The 23,543-nt window shown below is 35.7% G+C and overlaps 1 protein-coding gene and 1 long non-coding RNA gene across 2 annotated transcripts in view; both read right to left on the bottom strand.

Moving 5' to 3' along the window:
• Positions 1-18,778, bottom strand: part of LOC107734042 (protein FAM135B-like) — a 59,216-nt gene extending 40,438 nt beyond the window's left edge. The window contains exons 1-3 of the mRNA XM_016545911.1: positions 18,533-18,778; positions 6,567-6,658; positions 752-831 (exon numbers count right to left, since the gene is read on the bottom strand). Of these exons, the coding sequence (XP_016401397.1) occupies positions 752-831; positions 6,567-6,646 (160 nt within the window). The 5' untranslated portion in view covers positions 6,647-6,658; positions 18,533-18,778. The remainder of the gene's footprint in view (positions 1-751; positions 832-6,566; positions 6,659-18,532) is intronic.
• LOC107734043 (uncharacterized) lies at positions 5,007-6,229 on the bottom strand. Its single transcript, XR_001639050.1, has 2 exons — positions 6,183-6,229; positions 5,007-5,036 (listed from the first exon to the last, which is right to left on the bottom strand). It is a non-coding gene; the product is annotated as an uncharacterized LOC107734043 (long non-coding RNA).
• Positions 18,779-23,543: the final 4,765 nt, after the last annotated feature.

Here is a 23,543-nt window from a genome sequence, read left to right as displayed (position 1 = left end):
ATAATTGTGTGTGTGTGTGTGTGTGTGTGTGTGTGTGTGTGTGTGTATGTGCAGGTAACCCGTGTGTGAGAGATCAAAGAAGCTGTCAATGTTGTGAAAACAGACTATATTTTCACCTGACACAACGTGACCTGTGGAAACATGGTGCCCTGACTGCCATCAGATGGCAATAAAACTAAAGCAGCCTGTACTGTAGATTACTGTTTTGAGCACAGAGTATGTGCTAAGAGGAATCCTCCCAAAGCCTTTGGGACAGAGCCCTCGAATGCTCGCATTCATTCGATGGGCTTCACTATCATCCCCTATCCGGCAAAACAAGGTAAATAGGCTGTATAATTGTAACCAAAATGAAGTCCTCACAAACTAATGCATTGTGCACAATAACAGGAGCATAGCTTACAGCAAGCGATTTAATGTTCGACAGTAATTGTCTCTGAAATTGTTGTTTAAGAAGTTAAATTAGTTTTAAAAGTGCTGCTTTAATGTGCCTTTAAAAGGAATGAATTCAGAGATGCATCTCCTCAGGGAGGATTTTAGCTTGCTGACAGTTTAAAACCCTCTCTCAGATGATGCATCTTGAATCTAAACCACCTCTAAAAATATTAGGTCTAACAAAAGAAAAGAATCTAGACACACTCACAAACCGTTGCCGCTGACTGATTAGTTGCGTGTTGTTGTCTGACGTGTTAATGCTACACACATGGTTTATAGAGACACTGAGATGAAGAAAGTAAATATATCAAGTTCTCACCTGTGTATCCAGGGGTTGTGGCAGTGATTCTGTGGGGAATCCGAGGAGACACACGCAGACCTGCCCTCACCTGATAGAAGCTGCAATTGACAGAGGATTGTTGACTTATTATAGATTTTATTCCCAGATTACAAAGTGGAATACAAATCATTTGTAAAAAGATTAATTTTCATACAAGATTACAGTTAAACAACTGAAAAACAGAAAAAAATACAGTCTCCTGTCAAGGAAACTGAGATGAAGAAAGTAAATATATCAAGTTCTCACCTGTGTATCCAGGGGTTGTGGCAGTGATTCTGTGGGGAATCCGAGGAGACACAAGCAGACCTGCCCTCACCTGATAGAAGCTGCAATTGACAGAGGATTGTTGATTTATTATAGATTTTATTCCCAGATTACAAAGTGGAATACAAATCATTTGTAAAAAGATTCATTTTCATACAAGATTACAGTTAAACAACTGAAAAACTCCTGTCTCCTGTCAAGGAACAAGTCAGTAAATTTTCATTTTTGGTTGAACTATTTTAACTGGCTTCTCTAAAAACCATCAATTTTTGGAGGCTTTTTTTTTTTTTTTTTGCCTGAAATTTTCCTTTAAATTAGGTAGGTGTAAAGCAATAGTTCCCTCATAAATGATCATTTATATAATTTACTTCAGGTGACTGAGCACGTATTACAGCTGGAACATATTAGTTAAATTTCATATATTTATACAATGAAAGTTTCTGAAATCTGATCATTTTAACTCATACACCATACATACACCACCAAACTTGTGTTACCTAATAAAAGACAGGCATTTTCTTCCAAGCCAGACCGGTGAAGTCCTCTACAAATGTATCTAAATTATTAATCCCTTCAGGAAAAAATGCCAACAAATAATGGATATAATGCAGGTTCCAATGCCACTTACACTGACCAAGATCAAGATAAACAGCCACTGATCTGGTCAGTGTACACTTTTATGCAGGGAATCTCTATTAAATCATAATTAATGATGGTGAGTTAATGTGAAAGCTTAGTCGGCATGTTCAGACAGCCCAGGCTCCATCAGGGGAATTGTACAAAGGTCAACTTGGCCAGTGAAGTGACTGTAGTTGCATGTTAAATGTTGAAGCACTTCACAGATCATGCTGCAGCTCCCTGGAGATCCTGAACTAAGTCGGGTCATCCTGAGCTCGGCAAGAACATCTACAGTATGTTGACAGTGCATGCTAAAATATGTCTGCAACACACGTCAGAAAAATGTATAACATCCATAAGATTCACTGCATCTACAGCACATATTAAACACAAACACAATTTACACTGAAATGTCAACAGAGCATTTGATCACATGCTAAAACATACAAACAGCATGATATGCACTGTAGCATGTGTTAAACACTTTATAGAATGTTAAAATGTCTGTAGCACATGCTGAAGCACAAGCATATGAAATGATATAGCACTTGCTAAAAATGTCCGTAGCACATGTTAAACATATACAGCACTGCACAAGCTAAAACATGAAATGCATGATATCGCTGCTGCTGCAGGTGTTTAAGTTGTTGTGGTTCCCACCGTGCTTGTGGTTTGCTTGGAGGATGGTTAGATGATGACTGTGTTTGATGATTACTTCAGTGAACGTAGCTGTGCTGATATCAGTGCAGTGGCAAGCAGTAACAAAATAATAATAACAAAAAATGTCTAACATTTATATAAATTAGGTTTGTGTAAACATTTGTCCTAAAAAAAGAGAGAAATTGAGAAGAACTTATTTATTCACTTTGTTAATTTGACTTAAAGTGGATTTTAAGTGCATAATCTTGTGGAAAATAAATAAATAAATGTTACTTTTTTTTCCACTGGGAGAAAAAATGGTGTAGAAACAATTTTTGATTAAGAAATTGCTAGTAAATTTCACAATTAATTACAAAGAAACAGCAAGTAGCACTGAATTAAACATGACATTTTAAAGTAGAATGACTGAGAAAGTAGAAAGCATGCTGGGAACTAAAAATCGATCCATACAGTTGCGATTTCAAATATCAACATTGGCTACCAGAAATCACTTACTCTGCCTTTAATGCAACAATAATTATTTGTGTAGTTCCAACACAAATGTATTCCGAATGACTTGCGGATGAAAAAAAATAAAAAAATCACACAGCTTATTAACTCATGACCATGTTGAACGTAAAAAAAAAAAAAATAAATTGAAGTATAGCCAAAGCCAAACAGTTGATTGGCCCTATTGACTTCCATAGTATTTTCCCCTCATACTGTGTAAGTCAATGGAGACAGAAGTTTAATTTTTTGGGTGAACTATCCCTTTAAGAAGACTTGAAACATAATGAGTCATTTGGACTACTTTTATGATACCTTTATGGTGCTTTTGTGTTCTTTTTAAGTGTCAGTTCAATTTAATGGAAAACTGTTTTAAAATGTCTCTTTTTCTCTTCCACAGAGGAAAAAAGGGTTTGGAACAACATGATGGTGAGTAAATGATGACAGAATTCTTCTTCTGTTCATTATATCTGCATTTTCAACTAGTGCACATTTGTGTTTATGTTAGATGTCATATGTCAGTGATTTGTTCTCTGTTTGTCAGCATGCTCTGTTGAATATGATAAATCTGCATTGATTTTGTTCTTTTCTGTTTCATTGAATCCACACACATTTTTCAAACCACTACCTCACACCCCAGTGAACCACTGCCCAGCGAATTCTTCCCAAACAGATTCTCAGCACTCATTATAACACATACGGTTTGGCTCCATCAGACATATATAGGCCAAAGTTCGGCCCCGTTCTATTGTTAGCTGCTTCTCTTCAGAGCAGGAACTACATACAGGGCTGTTAAAAACAAACAGTATATTAGAGCAGTGTGTGTCTTGTGGGGATTATTTCAGACGAGAGCTTTAGTTTTCTGCTTTATGGGGCCGGTCAATCTCTGCAAAGCTGATGTTTCAGCCAAAGGCCTTGCTTTAATCTCAGAGCAGACGGGCTGAGCTCAACAACATTACGAGTGACCTCTACTGCATCACAACCTCTGCTTCACACAGCTGTCAGGAGAACAGTGAAGGATAGAGAGGAAATTCTAGACTAGATCTGCTGACAGACAGCTGTCTAATGAGACTGTCTACTGTAGATGTGCTGTGGGAGTCTCTGGTGTTTCTAGCTTTATAGACTCGCTTTTTCAGAAACTTTGTTGATCACTCTTGAGATTAAACTGGCAAGCTTTGCGTTAGCACTGACCCGGTTCTTTAAGACAACATGAACTTTCTCTTTGTAGTAAACAATGCGTTCAGCCTTATGCGGTCTTCAAGTACACCCGGGAAAGTTACCTATGAGTTTGGAAATAGTTACAGTGTGATGTGCATTCAAGTGATTTTTGTCAAAATAAAGTAGCCAGATTTCAGTTTTATTTTTTAGTCTGCCAGCCTTTTGTGTTATAAAATTAAGTTGAATTAGTAGATTTTTTCTTCAATTGTTATCCCTTTTTTAATCAACAAATGCTAATGTACTGTTAACATAATGTTACCATATGATACAGTTACCATAATTATGACTAATAACATTTTTTATTTCCTTCCATAAAATGTCTCATTTTTTACAGTAAAACAGAAGAATTTATTAAATACATAGTAAATAGGATAGAATTTGATTTCATGTTGTTTTTAAATTGGTAGTTTATATTTTTATTTTCTTATTATTTTTCTTCATTCAACTTTAAGATGGTTACATTTTAGATATAGTATATTGGAAAGTATCCATGTAAAAAAAACTGTTTTGGGATATCAATTTGTGGCAGGAATCATTTCATTCCATTTTCAAAGAAGAAGAAAAAGGGGGAAAAAACTCAAACTAATTAAAAAGTACTAACTAACACTAACTAAAAAGTACACTAACTATAAATATATATTTAGTGTATATATTTAATGTGTTTTATATTTAGTAATATATATTTTTTATATACTACCATTGTAGTCAGTAGGATTTTTTTTTAACTTTAATTCAGTATGAATGCACTATATTGATCAAAAGTGACAGTAAAGACACTTCTATTGTTAAAAAAGATTTATATTTGTTTGAAAATAAGATATAAATAAATCAGCATGTTAGAATGATTCCTGAAGGATCATGTGACACTGAAGACTGGAGTAATGATGCTGAAAATTCAGCTTTGCATCACAGGAATAAATTACATTTTAAAATATGTTCAAATGGAAGTTATTTTAAATTGTGATACATTTCATAATATTACTGTTTGTTACTGCATTTTTGATGAAATGAATGCAGCCTTGGTGAGCATAAGAGACATCTTTCAAAAACATTTTCCAACCCCAAACTTTTGAACGGTAGTGTGTACATAACATGCCAATGTTATTGAATGTCAACCACTGGACTAGAACCAAACTCACACCACAAAGGTCATGGAAGCACAGTTTTGTCCCTGAATCTCAAATGAGTTCCTAGTCAGATCCCTATATGCTGCATAGTTAAAAATCAGTGACCTGAAAAGTCATTGAATTCCCTGTAGACTTCACCTGCTGCTCGCAGCAAGACTGTAATTGATTTGGCTTGAACCGATGACAGGAACATAATGTACAAAAACAGCAAAAATCAATCATTAATCTACCAGTCTACTGAAGCGAACACCTTCACGTGACACTTCATGGTCTTAGCGGGGAGATGTATATGAAAACACAGTTTAACACCCAATCAACACAAGCTGTCTCTGTTATAGAAGTTATTTAGATTAAACGTGCATACAGTAGATGCAGATGATCCTAAAATAGGTGTTGAATCCACATTTAGAGAAGTGTGTCATTTTTGCATCACTAGTGGTACCAAATATATTGTTTCCAAATAGGATTCTTATCTGCTATTGGTCAGACAGATAGTCCCGCCCCAAATTCACGCCATTGGTTGGGTGAATGTCATGTCTGAGCCAATCAGGATGCTTAAATACTTCACAAATTTTGTTTGTTACCAGTAATGGCCCAGAAATCACACATTTAAAAAAAAAAAAAAAAAAAAATATGAAATTGCACGAGAAGCACATTTTCCTTTTTATGTTAATACACTACATTTAATATAATAGTTTCATTCAGCATTAGATTGAAAATAAGTGGCAGTACAGACATGCATAATGTTACAAAAGCTGTTCTTTTTAACTTTATATACATCAGAGCTTCATCACAGCTGTTTTCAACATTGATAATAATAAGAAATGTTTCTTGAGCAGCAAACCAGCATATTAGAAGGATTTCTGAAGGATCATGTGACACTGAAGACTGGAGTAATGATGCTGAAAATTCAGCTTTGCCTCACAGGCATAAATTACAATTTAAAATATATTCAAATAGAAAATAGTTGTTTTAATAGTAATAATATTTTACAATATTACTGCTCTGACTGCCTTTACGGTCTAAATAAATTCAACCTTGGTAAGCAGAAGTGACTTCCTTCAAAAACATTAAAAACATCTTAAAACCTTTTTTTTTTCCATTAGAGACAATGCATATATCTGCTAAAAGTTAATTTTGTCAGCTTTTTGGAGTAAACTCACTGTTAGCATAGTTTTGATTTCCAGCTCCATTCTTTATGCCACATAGCACAAAATGAATGTCACACAATGCCGTCTATTCATTGCATCCAAAAAGAACATGGAAGAAAAATGCCTGGAATGTGACAATTAAGCTGATTCAAAGTGGCTCGTAGTGTTTATAGGTGATGCTGTCACCATGTGCTCTTCCTGAACAGGTTGTTTAGAGAACAGATGCTTAACAGAGCCTTCGTTAGACATACAGAAGAACTCAGAACTTACCCTCTCTGGAAGAGATCCACATTGTGAAACTTGTGCAGCTCCAGCGAGAACTCCACAGTGCCCTGTACTTCCGACATCATCTATTCCATCACCTAGAGAGACAGAGAAAAGTTCATTTGCAGCTGAACACATCAAGACTTCCATTGTCTTGTTATCTAATCCAGAATGCATTTCTCTCTCAGGACTCTCAGTGTTGCTGTACCGTTGTCAGCTGAGCCGGTTGCCCATTGTGAGGGAGTGTGTTTACCATGGTAACCTCAATGAACACAATCCAGCGACTCAAGAGCCGCTAGAGCTGCAGACGCACACGTGTGACTCTGGAAGATGCCAACTCTAATTACTCAGGCTGTGACTCATCCCAGACAATAATTGTTCTGAGAACCCGATGTGCCGCTCTGCAGCAAACCAATGTACGGCGCGCGGCTCCAAGACGGATGACAGCAGTGGCATTTCTGGACGTGATCCCAAATCATACTTATGACACCATCCGTCTGAGAGACGCCGCAGCTCAGGCTGAACCTGTGTGAATGAGTGGCAGTAATCATATCTAATGGCTTCTTCCCACACAACAGGTTGTGATGTGAGTCCAGTGCTTGTGACATGAGAGGAATGGCTGGAATTTGAGAGGATATTTGCTTTTCTAGACTGGCTTTATGGATGAAAAATCAGTCTGTTTTAGACAGCAACACTCAGCAATGATTATTAGAATTCAGTTTGTCTGTCTTTGTCTTTTTGTCTCTTTCTCTGTCTTTTTGTCCTTCATTGTCATTATTACTCATTCTCTTTCAAATTTTCTTTATTGTAGTAAAAGGCATATATAATGACCAGGCCATCAACCAATATCAGTGTCCAGTTGTTAATACAGTAAGTGAGTGTCAATCAGTTCCACAATTTAGAGTAAATATGATGTACACTACTGGGAGACTATAGATGGTGGTCATGCAATTCTCATTCACTGCATTGCATTAATGTAAAATCAGTAAATATAAAGGTTTTGCATATTCTTTATGAGTGAGTCATCATTCAGTCAGCCGATTTGTTCAACAACATTGATTCATTCAGGAAAGAAACAAGATGAGTGAGTCATTCAGTCACTGAATTCTACTTTTGAACGTCCACATTGTCACGGTGCGGTAAGGGAGCACCGTGGAAAAACAGGGTCTGATTCACCAAATGCAGGTGAAACTAGATTTAATCTAGTTCCCCAGTCGAGCCCGCCGGCCGCGGCTCACTCAAGCCCACTGGCCGCCGCTGACTCAAGCCCGCCGGCCCGATGCACCCTGAATCAAAGGAGGAGAAAGGGACTGCTCTCTGCCCTCATCCTCGGCCCAGAGCTCGCTCCAGTGTCGGCTCCAGCCCCAGAGCTCGCTCCAGTGTTGTCTCCAGCCCCAGAGCCCACTCCAGTGTGGGTTCCAGTCCCCGAGTCTAGCCCGGAGAGGGCTCCAGTTCCCATGTCCAGCCCAAGGAGGGCTCCAGTTCCCACATCCAGCCCAAGGAGGGCTCCAGTTCCCAAGTCAAGCCCAGGGAGGGCCACAGTTCCCGAGTTAGGCCTACGGAGGGCCTCTGTAACCGACGTTCTCTGCAAGGATTTTTTTTGGGGGGGGGGTAGTAGGGCTCCGTCCGTGGAGGCCGGGCCGAGTGCCGAGGCCAGGCCCCCTGAGTTCCCTGCTCCGCCATGGCCTCCTGAACTGTTTGCTCCGCGATGGCTTCCTAGTCTGCCTGCTCCACCATGGCCTCCTTGTCTGCCTGCTCCGCCATGGCACCCCGAACTGCCTGATCCGCCATGGCGCCTCGAACTGCCTGATCCGCCATGGGTTCCAGAACGGGTACCACTCTGGAGGCCTGCCATCCTGTGTCTGTCCTGAGGGGCCTCCAGAGCACTGCCTTATACTGCCTTTCATTCATTCATTCAAAATTAATTCAGCTTAATTGAAAAAAATGGGAAAACAATATTTCTTCTGTAATAAAGAAAAGAATGTATTTCAACAATGAGAATCATCACTAAAAATGCTGGGAAAGGCAATATCAGGCTCATTATTGTTATGAGAAATGAGGGGTAAAATGTGCTTAATTATCCTGAAAATAATGCTGCAGTGCGAAAACTCTTAAGGGTTTTTATAATAGAAACATTAGCTTTATTTTTTGCATTTTCTGTATCTGTCTGATTTGCCTGATATTGGAAGAAGATAATATCAGAGTAATTGCCATGTTACAAGAACTGAACTGTCATCTATATTTTCAATTATGTTACAATGTTTCAATGTCTTAAAGCTAACAGATATCTTGATTAGAGCTTACTAATAAATATTTATTAAAAACAACAGACAAAAATGTATAGGCTTATAAAATTAGCTGTCATATCAGTAATCATGTATGTATTTATTGGAAACAATTCTAGCACTTATATTTAATTAGTATAAGTTCATTTTGGGTTGACTTATCTATCACTTTCTTTTCCAGCGGTTTAATGGAGATGCATCAAGGCATTTTTCTATGAAATATGCAGTATGTGTCTAGAAATTGAACTGCCATATCGCCAGTGAGTCTGCAGTTTTAAGGACGTCCCATCAGTGGGGGGCAAAGAAGCAGAACTTCCTGGATCTAAATCAGGTGAGCAAGAAAACCAGTTGCAGCGGCCAACCCTTATTATTCACGTGTGTTTCATAGGTAAACACTATTCTCCAGCTCAGGTGAACTCAACTAGGTCAAAGTTGTTGTAATTCAAATCAGTGTCTCTGAGACATATCCTCAACCTCTGTTCTCAGTGAAGCTTAGATTAGTCTTGCCAAACCAATTCAAACGAGACGAAAACAATTTGATTTAGTGCCTGAACAAAATTAGTACCTGTGTCACAGACTGGCACATCAACATGTTGGTGTTTATAAGCAGCTTCCCACAAGCTCCTCCTGATTCGTATGCTATTGTGTCAGAATGCTGTATCCCACAATGCAATGCACTTCACCTTTCATTTCAAGTATGATGAATGTAGCATTATCAACTGCAATATTGTGTAATACCTTAATTGAATTATGTAAAATGCATCATATATGTGACCCTGGACCACAAAACCAGTCTTAAGTCGCTTGGCTATATTTTTAGCAATAGCCAAAAAAATATTGTATGGGTCAAAATTACCAATTTTTCTTTTATGCCAAAAATCATTAGGATATTAAGTAAAGATCATGTTCCATGAAGATATTTTGTAAATTTCCTACCATAAATATATCAAAACTTAATTTTTGATTAGTAATATGCATTGCTAAGAACTTCATTTGGACAACTTTAAAGGCAATTTTCTCAGTATTTGGATTTTTTTGCACCCTCAGATTCCAGATTTTCAAATAGTTGTATCTCGGTCAGATATTGTCCTATCCCTAACAAACCATACACCAATGCTTATTTGCTTATTTATTCAGCTTTCAGATGATAAATCTAAAAAAAATTGACCGTTATGACTGGTTTTGTGGCCCAGGGTCACATATGTATTCATAATGTTTGTTGTATTCATAATGTATCTTTGAATAAATAATTGTAACCTGACTTAAATGCATTATAATATTTGCAGATTCCTTGTTACATCAAAAAATTATTTGTTTGTCATGTATTTCAATGCATTTTTCTAAAGATGAAGCAATGATAATACATTTACATTTAGACATTTAGCAGATGCTTTTATCCAAAGCGACTTACAAATGAGGACAATAAAAGCAGTCAAAATCAACAAAAGAGCAATGATATGCAAGTGCTATAACAAGTCTCAGTTAGCTTAACGCAGTACACATAGCAGTTTTTTTTTTGAAATTATATAATAAATAAAAAGAAAGAAAACAGATAGAAGAGAAAAAGAATAGAGCAATCTAGTGTTAGAGGCTTTTTTGCTTTGTTAATTGTATAATAAATAAAAAGAAAACAAATAGATAGAATACAAAAGGATTAGAGAAGCTGGTGTTAGTTTTTTTTTAAGAAAACAAGCAGTTAGTAAATGAATAGAGTGCAAGTCTAAAAGGGACAAGTTTTTTTAAAAGAATAGAATTAGAACAGAGAGTGCAAGAATATAAAGGAATATATATAGTACTTATAATACATACATACTATAACTGTGGTTACAATTATTCATGAAAATCATACATGAATACATTCTAAGGTGCATTAAATCATAATTAATGCATTAAAATACTTTTAGAATGCTTTATATAAAAAGGCTTCAAATAAAGTCTTAAAGTCTTAATGCATCTGATTGTTTTACCGTGACATTTTTACAAAACTGGATTCTGTACAAACGGGATTCTTTTATAATACTGGATTCACTGTATTAAACATGTAATGTAGAGGGGTTGTGTGATTTAATTGTAGCCTAAACCTTTTGAAATGTTTATCATTATATATCGGATACTGTTTCACTTACTTTATAAAGCTTAAGTGTAAACATAATGACCAGAAACACTCCTGCGGTTTGCCACTGGTTGAACAAACAATAGCTCCGCCCCAAACTCATGCCATTGGCTGAGGCAGATGTCATCTGAATGTTTAGACAAACACTGATTACTTGTAGTTCTTTTGTACCGTAGTAAGGTAGAAAAATACATCAAATGAATGTACAGCAAAGCCTTATTTACTATATTCACAGAGGAGCTACAGCTCAATCATAACACCTGTCCCTGTTTTGCATCCTCTCATCTGTTTTCTGAAGCAGTGGGTGCAGCGCCGTGTGACAGCTTCCTATTAATAAACAGATGATTAAAATGTTTCAAAACCGCGTGAGCCATAGTAAGGAAAACTACAGGAGCTTGACTGTCAGTCATGATGGGGAGCGCAATGTTTCTGTTAGCAGTGATGAAATATTGATTCAAATGCCATTCCTGCACACATTAACGGAGGGAGTGGAAAAAGCAAACAATAAAGGAGGCGGGATCTGAGCGAGTGTGACGTAGCATTAGATGGCTATTATTAGTGGTTTAGTGCTCGGTCTCAGTATGCCAGGTAAAGGTTAACAGCCCTGGAGCTGCAGTCACCTTCCTCTGGCAGCTGATGCTGAGAAATGAAAAATATGTTTCCTTTGAAACGCTGCCCTTGCGTTAACCGACACAGTGTTCCATCGTGTTGGCTTCACTGCCCCATTCAATATCCTGAGAGCCCGTTCGAGACGGGCCGGAGAGCACTGACCTCTGCAGCTGCTGGAGCAGAAACAGAGGGCATTATGGGTACCGGTGCTTAATTTGAAAGTACAGTACTCATGCGCTGTAGAAAGACTTTTGTAGCCAAGAATAGAACAGAAGAATAGTGTAGAATAGCATGAAGTTGCTTGGATCTAGTAAATAAATAATTATAGAATAAAACAATAGAATAATATGAAGTTGCAATATGTAAATGCACATGCTAAATACATGTAGAATAAAATAGAAAATTAAAAAGTTGATTTAGATAAATGGATCTGCTAAATCGAATATAGAATAGAAAAGGTGAATGCATCTAATGAATGAATATAATAAAATAGAACATAACAGAATTATATAAAGGTGCTTTGTGTAAAAGGATCTGCTAAATAAATACATATAAAATATAGTAGAATAACATGAAGTTGCTTTAGGTAAATGTATGTAGTAAAAATAAAATAGAATGTAATAGAATAATATAAAGTTAATTTGTGTATTTGCTAAATTAATAAATATAGAATATAGTAGAATAACATGAAGTTGCTTAAGGTAAATGCATCTAGTTGATAAATAATATAGAATTAAATAAAACAACAGAACAATGTAAAGTTGCTTTATGTAAATGCATATACTAAATAAAAATAGAATAGAATATTAAAAAGTTGCTTTAGTTAAATGCATCTAGTAAATATAGAATAAAATAGAACATAATAGAATAATACAAAGTTTTGTGTAAATTAATCTGCTAAATAAAATAAAATCTAGAATAATACGTTGCTTGTTGTGTAAATGCATCTGCTAAATTAATAAATATAGATTATAATAGAATAATATGGTTGAGGTAAACTCACCTCCTAAATAATAAAAATAGATCAAATAGAAGATAATAGAATAATAAAAAGTTGCTTTGGGTAAATGCATCTGCTGAATAAGTTAATACAGAATAAAATAGAATAGCAGAATAATATGAAGTTGATTAGGTGAATTTTAAAAGAAATAAAATAGATTATAACAGATTTATTTCTATAATTTTAGGTCTCATTAGATTTAGCCAATAATTTTTAAAATCTGCTCAGTTAATAAATAAAAGTAAAAAAAAAAATAATAATTTTAAGTCAAATAAAGTTTGTGAAAGGAACAAGGAACCTGACTAATCTGCTTGATTGGTTCATGCTACAGGATTCATACATGTAAGATTTACTCGTGTAATTCGATTTAGATAGCGGAGTGGTATGATATGATGAAACAATATTGGTTTAACTGAGTTCACTACTTCCTTTACAGCCAATAATCACACACAGCGGACGTTACCAGATATTAAACCGCTATCAAAAATCTTGTTTGCAAAGGAAGTCTGGGAAATGAATCTCTCGGTGTGTTTGGACTGTGAAGGGTTCAGTTGACTGAATTCCTGGACACCTTTAATATTCTCAGAGATCTGCAAAAATGATGGAATTGTAACCCGCATTTCCCAGAGTTCACTTCCAGCAATATTCAATATTTTTGCGCAACAGTGTGTGTGTGAGCAGTCATAAATCTACTGCTGACTGAAGACACTTGCTCGACTTGCCTGCTTAATCAATTCTGCAGGTCGTGGGCTTGCTGTGAGTGATCTATGATTTCATTCTGGCTAGAGTGAAGAGCCTTATGGGCCTGTCAGGTTGTGTCCGTCTGTGTGTGTGTGTGTGTGTGCGCATATATCTATTTGAGCCTTGTGCTTGTAATTGAACATAGCAAATGTTAATGGCACTTTACACGAACAGAGTACAAAATCGGGCCACTCTTAATCAAATGAAGCCACTTATACAAATAGTCAGTGAAAGAAAGTTCTTAACCTTCGGGAAATGTTCATCATCAACCTCAGAATATCAAGTTGTGTAGTCTAGAAAGTTTTATATTGTTTTATATTAATTGCCTTCTCTATCTATATGCATGCCATTCAAAAGCTTGGGATCAGTAAGATTTTTAAGGTTATACTCATCCAGGCTGCATTTATTTGATCCAAAAATACATAAAAATACAGTAATATTGTGAAATATTATTACGATGTATTATTATATATTTAATATACTTTAAAATTCAAAGCTGAATTTTCATCAACCATTACTTCAGTTTTCAGTGTCATGTGAAATCATTCTGATTTATTATCAATGTTGGAAATAGTAGTGTTGCATAATATTTTATGGAACCTGTGATACTTTTAGACATCTAGAAATATTTTCTAACAATATATTTTGACAAGTAGTGTAGGGGTTTTGTGTGTGTGTGTGTGTGTGTGTGTGTGTTTGTGTGTGTGTGTGTGCGTGTGTGTGTTACCTTTTATTCATCAAAGAATCCTGAAAACATTGATAAATCAGCATATTCAAATTATTTGGATCGTGTGGCACTGAAGACTAGAGTAATGGCTGATGAAAATTCAGCTTTGCATCAGAGGAATATTGAATAGCATATTAGTATATTAAAATAGAGTATATTAAAATAGAAAACTGTTATTTTAACTGTTTTTTATTGTATTTTTGATCAAATAAATGTAGCCTTGATGAAACATGCTTTTTTCAATAATTAATAATCAATAATCAAATAAACATGCTCGGGATGTCCTTCGGTGAGTCACAAGCTTTCTTGTATTCAGTTTAGATGCTGCTTTGCCTTCTTTGAATGTGTTTTCCTTTTCATTCAGAGCTCATTGCAACATTTTATAAATCTATTAAAATGCATTTTAAAAGAGCGCAACCTTTTTGTACTTTACAAAATAGTGTTCAGCCAATACAGGAATAAGACTGATATGGAATAAACCCAAACACAACAAATCCACCTTAGACTCCACATGGCCATGGCAAGAAAGACAAACATGCAACAACTAGTTCAGTGATTCTGCCTAGAAAAGCTTAAAAAACTGCTGACTCTGCTCAGAAAACCGCCAACAACATTTTAGACGGCACACATCAGCAGACACAATGCTGTTGGGTTTATACAAAAATGGCAATGAATTAAGTTGTTGAACTGGAACATTTAATACTGTAGTATGCTATGTTGTTGTCACATGACCTCTTTATGCTGCATGTATAATTCAGCAAATAAGGGATAATATACTGTACATCCAACCATTATTGCAAAAATCAACCCTGACACACACAAAAGCAGTTCCTAGCAAGCAGTTTTGAGCCTAGACGAACAAACAAGTTCAAACAGGATGGGCATTTAAGGGATAATGTGCAATCATACCACTTATTACACAACTTTTTACCACTTAAATAAAGACTGGGACATGAAATATTGATTTGAATACAATGCATTACAGTATACAGGTTTCTTTTTTAATATAGTCGATAACTGAGGCGCAAGATGGCACTTTTTGTGCTTGAATGAATCAAGAGATTGTGTGATACGGAAGATATTTAAAAAGAAGCCTCGACCTCATATACCCAATACTCGTGTATTGGCAATCATTATACAGTTTTACTATTTGCAGCAGTCATTATTAGGAAAAACTGATCAGAATCAAGCATTTCAGAGCGCCATGTGACATTCAATTACCTTTTCAAAATATGATAAGGTGTTTTAATTCAAATTTGTGTATTTGTCTGATTACCCAATAAATGAAAGGATTGTGGATAATCACATTTGGTTCTTCTTTACACTGAAAATGAAATGTCACTTGGGCACATTGGGATACAGTATCTAATGCATTATGCTCTATATGCACATTTCGGCAAGACTTGTAGATCATCCAGATATTCCATGCATACAGAAAATCCACATGCTATGCATAGTTTTCATATACATACTATAGTTGCATGCTACTTTCTTTCCAAAATAGCAGAGTAGATAACAGTTTGAAATAGTAACGTACTCTTTTTCTTAAGTAAGCTGGCTGTGACGACTCAAAAGGTCGTTGCTTTGCTACATACAGACAGAAGACAGGGTGAAGTTGGGTGAGATCACAGTGGTTTGGTTTGTGATTAGATCACAAGGCACATAATTGTCTCAATAAAACATCTAAAGCCAAAAGTGCATGATGATTCTTACTGTGCCAGGGTATAAAGAGATGGATGGATGGATAATTGAAGATAGATAGATAGATCTAATCTGCATGTGTCTTGCAGCTCTGTATAATGAAGTCATGTGGTAGGACAATGGTGCTGGTAAAAGATTTATACGGCATGCGCTTGACCCTGCGGGAACAATGTGATAGTGAAAAGAGATTAGAGAAATCACATGAGAGAGAGTCACAGGACCGCCTGAGTACAAACTGTTACAAATCCACACAAAGAGACCTGAGAAAACCTGACACGATGACACACTGCATCTGACGGTTCACACACAGAGCTGTTCACATTACAGTATTCACAGCTGATTCAAAAGCTAACGTGTGAAATTGTCCTGAATAGTCACAGATAGCAGCCTAAAATGAGAGAGATGAAATCATGTTAAAGTACAATGAAGTTCCTGTCTGCATTACACCGTGTTATAACCCGGTGTGACACAACAGGTCATTGTTATGCACAGTTAGGGTGAAAATACTGTGTGATGCAAATCAGAACATTAAGACTATTAATATGCAGTTTTGAGGAGAAGGACTGACCAATGAAATTTTACTGTGGGTGGGGTTATCTGACACAATGCAGAAACAGAAGCCAACCAATCAACAAAATATCCAATTTTTGTGACTGGTTAGTGCAAAAAGCACTTGGAAGATATTTTTGTGGTCACTTTGTGTGTCCTAACCAGGTATGATGTTTACTAAAAGTAAAGTTGTAAAGTTGTAAACACAATGAAAGGAAAATGTTGAATGGCACAACATAATCAAAGCCAAAATGAATGTATTTGATATTTAATGTACAGCTATTTATATTAAAAAGTCTCTGTTGGTGGGACTACTCAGCGAAACTCCGGTTGCTCTTTGTTTGTCTTCATCTGTTACCATAAAAAGTCTGATTTACATGGAATGTAAGATTTTAGGTTCAATCTATTACCATGTTAAAGAAATAGATATCATAAACCAGCAATAAACGATTTTCTTTGATTATGTTGATGTTTTATAAATATAAACTGCTCAAAGGGTAATATTTTAAAACATTTTTGCAAGTCTCTCATGCTCACCAAGGCTGCATTTAATTAATCAAAAGTACAGTAAAAAATTGTAATATTGTGAAATATTATTCAGATTTAAAACCACTGTCTTCTGTTTGAATATATTTTAAAATATAATTTATTCTCATGATGCAAAGCTGAATTTTCAGCGTCATTACTCCAGTCTTCAGTGTCACATGATCCTTCAGAAATCATTCTAATATGCTGATTTGCTACTCAAGAAACATTTCTTTATTATCAACATTAAAAACAGTTGTGCTGCTAAAACATTTTTTTTGGAAACTGTGATGCATTTATCATATGCAGAAACGAACTTACCAAGATTAATAAATGCTTTAGAATTATTCTTAATTGATAGTTCATGGTATCTACTGCATTAATGTTAACATTATTGTAATTTTGTTCTTTCTAAGGAGGCATTCACTAAATCTCATTCAAAAATCCCTAGAAATTCTGTCCTCTGAGCATTCCAGAACTTTGTGTTGATTTTTCTAGATCATATACAATGCCTAAACTTAGCTGTTATTCTTTCTCCTAGCATTCCCACAAGATCATCCCGTACACTTTGCCTGAAGCAGTGTGGACAGACCTGGCCGATCGGAAGTCTGCTGGAAAATCTGCTGTTTTACCACTTCAGTTAGAGCACGCTGGCGTCTGGGGTATTTTGTGTCCTCCGGCAAGCCGTCCGTTAAATCGCTCGGGTCCCTGCGGGACTCGCAAGTTTGCGTTTGAATGTCACCATCTATACGGTCCAACTGCATTATTCACAGCGCTCATTAACAGTCCAGATTATTCCAGATTTTACATCGCCTGTAAATGTCAGCCATGAGCTGAATTTTTAAGTCTCCTCTACACGAGACGAGTAATTTGGAAAAATAAATCCGCAGTCCCACTCGTCAAGACGGTGCTGTGAATGTCAGATTTATTGACCTTCACGAATACAAGCCAGATATGCATTTAGAAGAGTTTAGATCTGTTGATCTTGTGAAATTATCCCATTCAAGGTGAACATCTGGATTTCCCTAATGCAGAGTAACTCCAGTGGTTTTAGTGAGCACCTGTAAGATGTTGAGTTTCTTGGGTCTTCAGCTGGCTGTTTTTGTCAGTTCAGCCCTGCTAGAAACAGCTCATTACTTGAAACCTCTCAGAGCGGAAGAAGAGATGTTTACACTCAGTTTCGTACCAAATACATGAAGGAAAACCAAAAGCCTAGATGTTTTTCCTCACTGTTACATGAAAATGCGTCATGCAAATCCTTGTCATGACTCATATGTCTATACGGTTCCTTCAGGATTTGATTGAACTCTTTCTGACCCATCAAATGACATATTAGCCTTCTAACAGAACAGAAAGCAATGCACCCTAAATCAAATCATTCCCAATCGTGGTGTCCGGCACACGGCGTACCGCTCAAGTCAACATAAATGTCACATGCTTCAAATGTGTTGTTGTTGTGTAGAAATACAGTGCTGTGTGTTTCTGCTGGAGGCAGATGGCTGGCGCGTTGCATTGGCAGAATATGCATCCAATATGTTCCTTACAGGGATTTATGCCGGATAACGGAATATTTCCCTGCCGGTCCACCTAAGAGCGGCTTAAAGACCAGACAAGACTAAACAGTCATTAGAAAAACGTCAGTCAAAAGCAAGTCCGCGGTCGACGTGAGCCAAACACGGATGAACAATAACAGAGAAAGAGCGTAACCGTCCGTTAGCTTACCTGCCTGTGCGACGACCCAGAGGCGTGATCCGCGCACCCGCTTTGATCCTATGTCATTAAGTTGAGAGGGAGGGAGTGTGTGTTGAGAGCAGGAGCAGGTCTCAGTGTTGACACAGGCATGAGCGGCTCATGGCTGCTGCTGCTGCTGGTACTGATGCTGTTGTTGCCATGGTGATCATTCAGCTCCTGCATGCTGCAGTAGCGCGCTTGCGTTCTCCCACCTCCAGAGATGATGTCCAATCTGCCTAAGTGCTGCTGCGCCACTCGCTTGCCCCCCCCTCTCTCTCTCTCGCTCGCTCGCTCTCTCTCCTCTCTGTCTGAGGCTGGATGCATGATAATAAGGGATGGATGTGTGCTCTGTGTTGTCAGATGCACTATGCGTACAGGCTTACGTCAGTGTCAATAGATGTGAGATAATTTAGCTTTACTCACGATTAACACCCTGAGTGTGTCTCAGCACTTACAGTTTAAGTTTAGGATTAATATTTATGTGAAAAATAAACCCAGCCATTCACTTAGGTTGGATTAAACTATTTTCCTTTTAACAGTATCTTTCAATTAATCAACCAATCAGTACATAAATACATGTAAAATAATTGCCAAAATTATTTATTTACAAATTTAGATTTTTTTCCCCCCCTTTTGTGTTCACCTCTGCCTATTATATTAGCATTGGTTGGTATCTTTTAAAAGCCATTTTATGAATGACTTTTTTGCTTAAATGGCAAAATAATATTTCAGACTATCCAGACTCATTTTAAAATGTTTTGCAAATTACAGTGTTAGTAATTGTCAGAGGTTTATTATTAGTAGTAGCAGTAGTGGTAGTAGTAGTAGCATTGTTACTACTAATATACTACTACTAATATGTTAGTTGATGCTAATTAATGTTAATCATTTTAGTAATTGTCAGAGGGATTATTATTACTATTAGTATTGCAATAATGAATATTATTATTTTATTATACAACATAAATCTGTATAATATGTATATAATATATAATGTATGCTTGTAATCCAGAATTTATTAAATTATGTATATAATATATATTATTTATAATATATTGTTTATATATATATATATATATATATACATGTGTGTGTGTGTGTGTGTGTTTAAGAAGTTTACATAGATAAAGTAACAATGCAACAAAACAAAAACCTTGTTTTATGTCCTACTTGCAATAAAAATGACAGGATTGACCATGTATTTGCCTTTTGTACCTCCCCTTAATACTCACAGGAAATGGAAATACTTTAATCAGATATGAGGAATTTTGTGTTATTAATGTGTTAATGGCATGCATGATGAATATAGTTTTAACGTAGTAATTAATGTGGATCTGAGTAAATATAGTCTGACATAAACTAATATTTAATTTAAATACCTGTCCATTATGGTTAGGTGTTAAACCTCTGCTATTCATATTCAGATTACATATTTAAGTTACCAAGCATTCATTGCATTCACACTGATGGTTGTTTAAACACACAGTGTGTGCTATGCACTAAAAGCATGTGGGTCTGTTTTGGCCATTGAACACGGCGGTCACCTTGCCCTCTCGCAGTAGTGGTAGTAGTAGTAGCATTGTTACTACTAATATACTACTACTAATATGTTAGTTGATGCTAATTAATGTTAATCATTTTAGTAATTGTCAGAGGGATTATTATTACTATTAGTATTGCAATAATGAATATTATTATTTTATTATACAACATAAATCTGTATAATATGTATATAATATATAATGTATGCTTGTAATCCAGAATTTATTAAATTATGTATATAATATATATTATTTATAATATATTGTTTATATATATATATATATATATATACATGTGTGTGTGTGTGTGTGTGTTTAAGAAGTTTACATAGATAAAGTAACAATGCAACAAAACAAAAACCTTGTTTTATGTCCTACTTGCAATAAAAATGACAGGATTGACCATGTATTTGCCTTTTGTACCTCCCCTTAATACTCACAGGAAATGGAAATACTTTAATCAGACATGAGGAATTTTGTGTTATTAATGTGTTAATGGCATGCATGATGAATATAGTTTTAACGTAGTAATTAATGTGGATCTGAGTAAATATAGTCTGACATAAACTAATATTTAATTTAAATACCTGCCCATGAGGGTTAGGTGTTAAACCTTTGCTATTCATATTCAGATTACATATTTAAGTTACCAAGCATTCATTGCATTCACACTGATGGTTGTTTAAACACACAGTGTGTGCTATGCACTAAAAGCATGTGGGTCTGTTTTGGCCATTGAACACGGCGGTCACCTTGCCCTCTCTGTGTACCAATCAAATATTGATGCTGTATCGGTGCAGACAGTACAGTATATAGAATATGAGCTGAATATGAGCATAGCAGCAACTTGATCTACAAGTATGACGAATTAACTGTAAGTAATATTCAGCGCAATTTTGCTTATTTATTTATTTATTTGTGTGGAATTGTATGGAAAGAACTTCTTCAAGCAGGTTTCCATCCCCCATTTGTCATTGGATAAAGTTTTTTGTTTGTTTGTTTGTTTGTTTTCAAAACACCACAGAGTCATGGGGTTGACACTTTTGATGGAAACCAACCCTTAAATAAGTCCTCTTCCTATTAGGATTGGAGGAAGTATTTTAATAATAATAAATTAAATAACATATATATATATATATATATATAATACTCACTTAATTTTAAAGAAATTTTTACAAAAGAAAATGCACACTTTTTTGAAACGTCACTTGTTGAAGGTCATGTGACAGCAATGTCAGTGAAGGAATGCAACAATTTAGAATATGATTTTAAGACTTTTTTGTGTTTTTCAAATAAATAGTCTGCATGTATCTGATGAAAAATGGTAGTAAAAACAGTAATATTGTGAAATATTATTGCAGTTAAAATTAACGTCTTCAGTGTCACATGATCCTTCAGAAATTATTCTAATATGCTGATTTGATGCTCAAGAAACATTTTTTCTTATTATCAATTTTAAAAAACAGTTGTGCTGCTTCATATTTTTGTGGAAACCATGATACATTTTTTTTCAGGAATCTTTGATGAATAGAAAGTTTAAAAAAAATAAAAAATTATTTTGAAAAATTATAAATTTATTTTCAGAACTTTTTTATCAATTTAATGTATGCTTGCTGAATAAAAGTATTAATTTCTTTTTTTTCTTTTTCTTTTTTTACCCCAGACTGAACAGTAGTTTAATTGACATACATTTTACATATTAATTATACTGTACATATTCAGTATGCATTAAGCATCATGGCAGTATTCTATTTCAATCCTGTCCTCAGGCGCTGTCACTCTGAACTGATTGACCACACATGCTCTCGGTCTCCACTCGTGTATTTGCAGCATTGCTTCTTCTATGGCTTACTATCAGCACACAAGAAGCCAGAGAAAGTCTGACACAATAATTTTGCAGTGTTCACACATTCTTTGCCTGGTGTCTAAAATCTTTAATTAATGACCAGCTATCCAGATGTTCCATGACAGCCTGAACGTGTGTTTTATGAGGACATGATGCATGCTTCAGCATTTCTTTGCTTTAAGCTCATGCTATAACTTTTTCACGTGTTTCTCGCTTTCTTTTATCCCTTTATAACAGATAAAACTGGTTTTGAAGGCGTGAATGAAGGTGGTGTTGAATTCTATATCCTGTAAGATGAAATTCAGATTCTGTCTGGGCCCTGCGGCGATAGCCTAAGTCCTCTCGTAAGGTATAAATTACACATTTGATGTAACAGAAGTCATTGTGGCTGGCATGCATGTGAGCAAGTCACTTTCATAGACCCGTTTTGATGTCATTAGTATTTCCTTTCCCAGAATCCTCCTCTGATGAGGGCAAAGCTACATGGCAAGACCTTAATAGTGAGGGAGCTCATGCAAGCCGACACAGATCGACTTCACAGACGCTTTACAATCTCCTTTTCTTTTGAGAGCATTCCTAAAGTCTCTGCTGTGTCTCCTCTATTATCAAAAAGTAGTTTTCTTTATAATCCAATTAGGAGACTAAAGCAAAAACAAGTCTGACTAATCTAATATAAACATACAAACGCTTTATTGGTTTTATTATGCAGTATGTCCCATCTGTTAGATGTGCTTCAACATCCCTCACAGCTAGTCACCATTTGCTGAGGAAGATTGGCACTGCTGCTGCTTTTCTTATCCCTCGCCTTTTTGAGTCTAATTTTTTGTTTTTTTGTTTTGCTGCTTTTATTGTTTAAACACACATATTTTGGATGTAAATTGAGGTTTGTTATGCAATATGTCCCATTTGACAGATTTATCTCAACATCCTTCAGCATTAGTCATCAGTGGCTCTGACCAGAAACCCGCGCCCACTGAATTCTGCAGAAAACTCCACGGAATTTCAACACCAAGTTCTGCTTGTATTCTTTTATTAGGTATTTTGGTTAATTAATGGTGGTTGCCAAGTTAAGTTTATGTATTATACATCATATTGTGCAATTGGACCCATAGACTTGGATCTAAATCCTAGAATATCAGGTCTTAGAAGGTTTGCAAAGAGGCGGAACATTTCCGGAAAAATTGGAATTCTGAAAATTTCTGAAAAAATTGGTATTCAGAAAATTGTGGAATGTTTCTTGAAATTTCCCAATATTTTTCCGCCCTTTTGCAACCCTACCTAGTACCTAGGCAAAACATTATAGCAGTGAGGACAAACAATGTTCACATTTACTTATTTAAATATTTGCAGTTGTAGGGGATTATATATACCTTTTAGCTACCATTTTATTTATTTTTATTTTATTTTGACTATTTCTTAACCGTTATTTCTCTATTTTTAAAATGTTTTTTATTTTTTTTATTTTACTATTTCAAATTCTTTCTTCAGATTTCCCCCTATAATCAAAGAAGAAAATGTGACAAAATGAAGTGAAGGAACACTACAGTAGGAATTGCAGTGGCAGTCTACCTGGAGAAAACTTGGTTTTTGAAGCGCTGTTGAAGTATGCTACCTT

This window comes from Sinocyclocheilus rhinocerous, unplaced genomic scaffold, assembly GCF_001515625.1.
Source record: "Sinocyclocheilus rhinocerous isolate Xijiao unplaced genomic scaffold, SAMN03320098_v1.1 scaffold430, whole genome shotgun sequence".
NCBI classification, from domain to species: Eukaryota; Metazoa; Chordata; class Actinopteri; order Cypriniformes; family Cyprinidae; genus Sinocyclocheilus; species Sinocyclocheilus rhinocerous.
This window is presented reverse-complemented; position numbering and strand designations above follow the sequence as displayed.